Here is a 2,867-nt window from a genome sequence, read left to right on the forward strand (position 1 = left end):
TGATCAACTATTCTACTCTGAAGAATCAACTATGATAAGGACATCACTGAATTATTTTGACTTTCCAGGATCAAACCGTTGACTGCAACCTTGGCACAATCTTCCTCCTTGCCGTGGCCAAGTTCTAAATTGCCAGCACCAACTGCATCATCGCAGCAGCTGCGTACTTAAACATACACATCTTTGACCTCTAACCACACCATATATAGCGATACTCCAAGAAGAAGAAGCACCGGCGATGGCGCCTCCGTCACGTGCCACGGTTGCCCTCTTCTTCTACGCGATCGGCGTCCTCCTCCTTTCCTGCTCGCCGCCCGCGCGGTCGCAGCAGCCCTACGGCTCGCAGATCGCCGACTGCGGCAGCAAGCACAACGACACCGGCCTACTGGGCTACTTCTGCGGCAGCGGCGCCCCGTCCTGCGAGTCCTATCTCACCTTCCACGCCCGCTCGCCCTTCTCTGACCCCGCCTCCATCGCCGCGCTCCTCGGTGCCGACGCCGCGAGCCTCGCCGCGGCCAACTCCGCCTCGTCGCCGTTCGCGCAGGGCACCAAGGTGCTCATTCCAGTGCGCTGTTCCTGCACGGGCGCAGCGGCGGGCGGGTCCTACTACCAGCGCAACGCCACGTACGTGGCTCGCGACGGCGACACGCTGCTCATCATCGCCAACAACACGTTCCAGGGCCTGTCCACGTGCCAGGCCGTCGAGGAGCAGGGCCTCGGCGGCGCGGCGCCGACGAGCCTCCTCGCCGGGCAGAGCGTCACCGTGCCGCTCCGGTGCGCGTGCCCGAGCGCCTCCCAGGCCGCGGCCGGCGTCAGGTTCCTGGTGAGCTACCTGGTGGACGAGCTCGACGAGGTGGACGCCGTGGCCGCGAGATTCGGCGTCGACGCCGGGAGCATCTTGGAGGCCAATCAACTCAAGAGCAACGCCACCATATACCCTTACACTACCTTGCTCATCCCTGTTAAGTCCCAGCCGAACATATCGCAACTCCAGTCACCGCCGCCGCCACCGCCGCCGGTAGCGTCTGTTCCGGCCACGAAGAGCAAGAGCCATACGGGGGTTTACATTGGCATTGGCATAGCCGTGGCAGTTGTTGCCGTCATCGCCTCTGTTGTGGCTGCTCTTGTTCTGAAGGCGAGGAGGCGGCGAGCCAGCACAGGTCCAACCACCGCCGGCGGCTTCGCCTACAACGACGGCAAGGACATGGGCAAGCTGCCGTATGGAGTTACCGGCGACGAGGTCTCCATGACAATCAGCGAGGCGTTCTCGAGCCTGTCGGACATCAAGTCCTCCCTGAAGGTGTACACCTACGACGAGCTGGTAACGGCGACGGACGACTTCAGCACGGAGCGCCGCATCAGCGGCTCGGTGTACCTAGCGGCCTTCAACGAAGACACCGCCGCAGTCGAGATCGTGGACCACGACGTGTCGACGGAGGTGGAGATCACGAGGAGGATGAACCACTTCAACATTGTCAGGCTCAACGGCCTCTGCCATCACCGTGGCCGGTGGTACCTCGTCTCCGAGTACGCCGAGCACGGCACGCTCCGTGACCGGCTCCTCGCCGGAGCCACGGGCGCGGCGGAGCCGCTGAGCTGGACGCAGCGGGTGCAGGTCGCGCTCGACGTCGCCGAGGGGCTCCGGTACCTCCACGGGTACGCGCGGCCGCCGTACGTGCACATGGACGTGCGCAGCGGCAGCGTCCTCCTGGACACGGCGTTTCGCGCCAAGATCCGGAACTTCGGCGGCGGGAGGGTCATCCGGGGAGGAGACGACGGAGACCAGGGCGATGTCCGCGAGCTGTTCACGATGACGAGCACCATCGCCGGCGCACGCGGGTACATGGCGCCGGAGTACCTGGAGCATGGCGTGGTGTCGCCCAAGGCCGACGTGTACTCCTTCGGCGTGGTGCTCCTAGAGCTATTCACCGGGAAAGACGTGGAGCAGCTGGAAGAGGATGGCGGCGGCGACCCGCTCGCCGGTTTGAACGCGCTGGGCGTCGACCGGAAAAACGATGAGGAACACCACGGGGATGATGGCGCGGCGCTGAAGAGGCTGGAAGAGTTTGTGGACCCGGCGATGGCGGCTGGGAGCTGTCCCTTGGACGTCGTCGTCATGATGGTCAGACTGATCGAAAGGTGCGTCCAGCGCAACGCGGGGGCACGGCCGGGAATGGGGGAGGTCGCGCAGTACCTGCTGAAGCTGTCGGACATCTCGGGAGATAGCTGGCAGAGCTTGTCGGAATACCGCCAAAGCTCCGTCAGCGAGGCGACCAGGGAACAGTTAGCGCGGTGACAATTAATCAGGATGCATGCTATTGGGGGCCTCCTAGGAAATTTGATCCACGAGAGTTCAGGCCCACATATACTTCAAGAAATTTCCTTGACCATTATTTTAGTTAATAAAACATGAATATATGTGACAAAACTTATATTATTAAAAATCTTTTTTTTCATACGAATCTAATGATACAGATTTTGTAGATATAAATTATATTTTATTAACCAAATCAATTGTCAAAGTTTATCTTAAACTGCGTGCATGTCTGTTAAATCGAGACGGAGGGAGTAAAATGCCAATGAAAACCATCGGAGAAAGGGTGTGTCTATTTTTCAGTAGACTCTTCGTTCTTCGTTCTTAGTCAGATGATGTTATTAAATCTTAGTGCAACTCATGTTATAACTAGCTCGAATCACAAAGAAAATCTAATGTACGACTTGATTGAACCGAGCTTAGTTAGCAAATCGCTCAAAAATATCATTAGTTTAGTTGATCTGCTATGTGCAAACCTAAAACTAATCATAGTGGAGAGTAACATATAGTAGGAACATGTACATGGAAAAAGTTCAAACGGAGAGATCGGGCT

General features: G+C 58.0%; 1 protein-coding gene across 1 annotated transcript; it reads left to right on the forward strand.

Annotated features, from left to right (window-relative positions):
- The first annotated feature begins 238 nt into the window (after positions 1-238).
- Positions 239-2,383, forward strand: LOC124663675 (lysM domain receptor-like kinase 4). The gene has a single exon (XM_047201346.1). The coding sequence runs from the start codon at positions 239-241 to the stop codon at positions 2,294-2,296; it is 2,058 nt and encodes a 685-aa protein (XP_047057302.1). The 3' UTR covers positions 2,297-2,383.
- The last annotated feature ends 484 nt before the right edge of the window (positions 2,384-2,867 follow it).

The sequence above is a fragment of the Lolium rigidum genome, chromosome 6 (assembly GCF_022539505.1).
Source record: "Lolium rigidum isolate FL_2022 chromosome 6, APGP_CSIRO_Lrig_0.1, whole genome shotgun sequence".
In the NCBI taxonomy this organism is placed as follows: Eukaryota; Viridiplantae; Streptophyta; class Magnoliopsida; order Poales; family Poaceae; genus Lolium; species Lolium rigidum.

Excerpts from the sequence above, each read along its gene's own strand:
- LOC124663675 (XM_047201346.1), top strand. The coding sequence starts at position 239 with ATGGCGCCTCCGTCACGTGCCACGGTTGCCCTCTTCTTCTACGCGATC.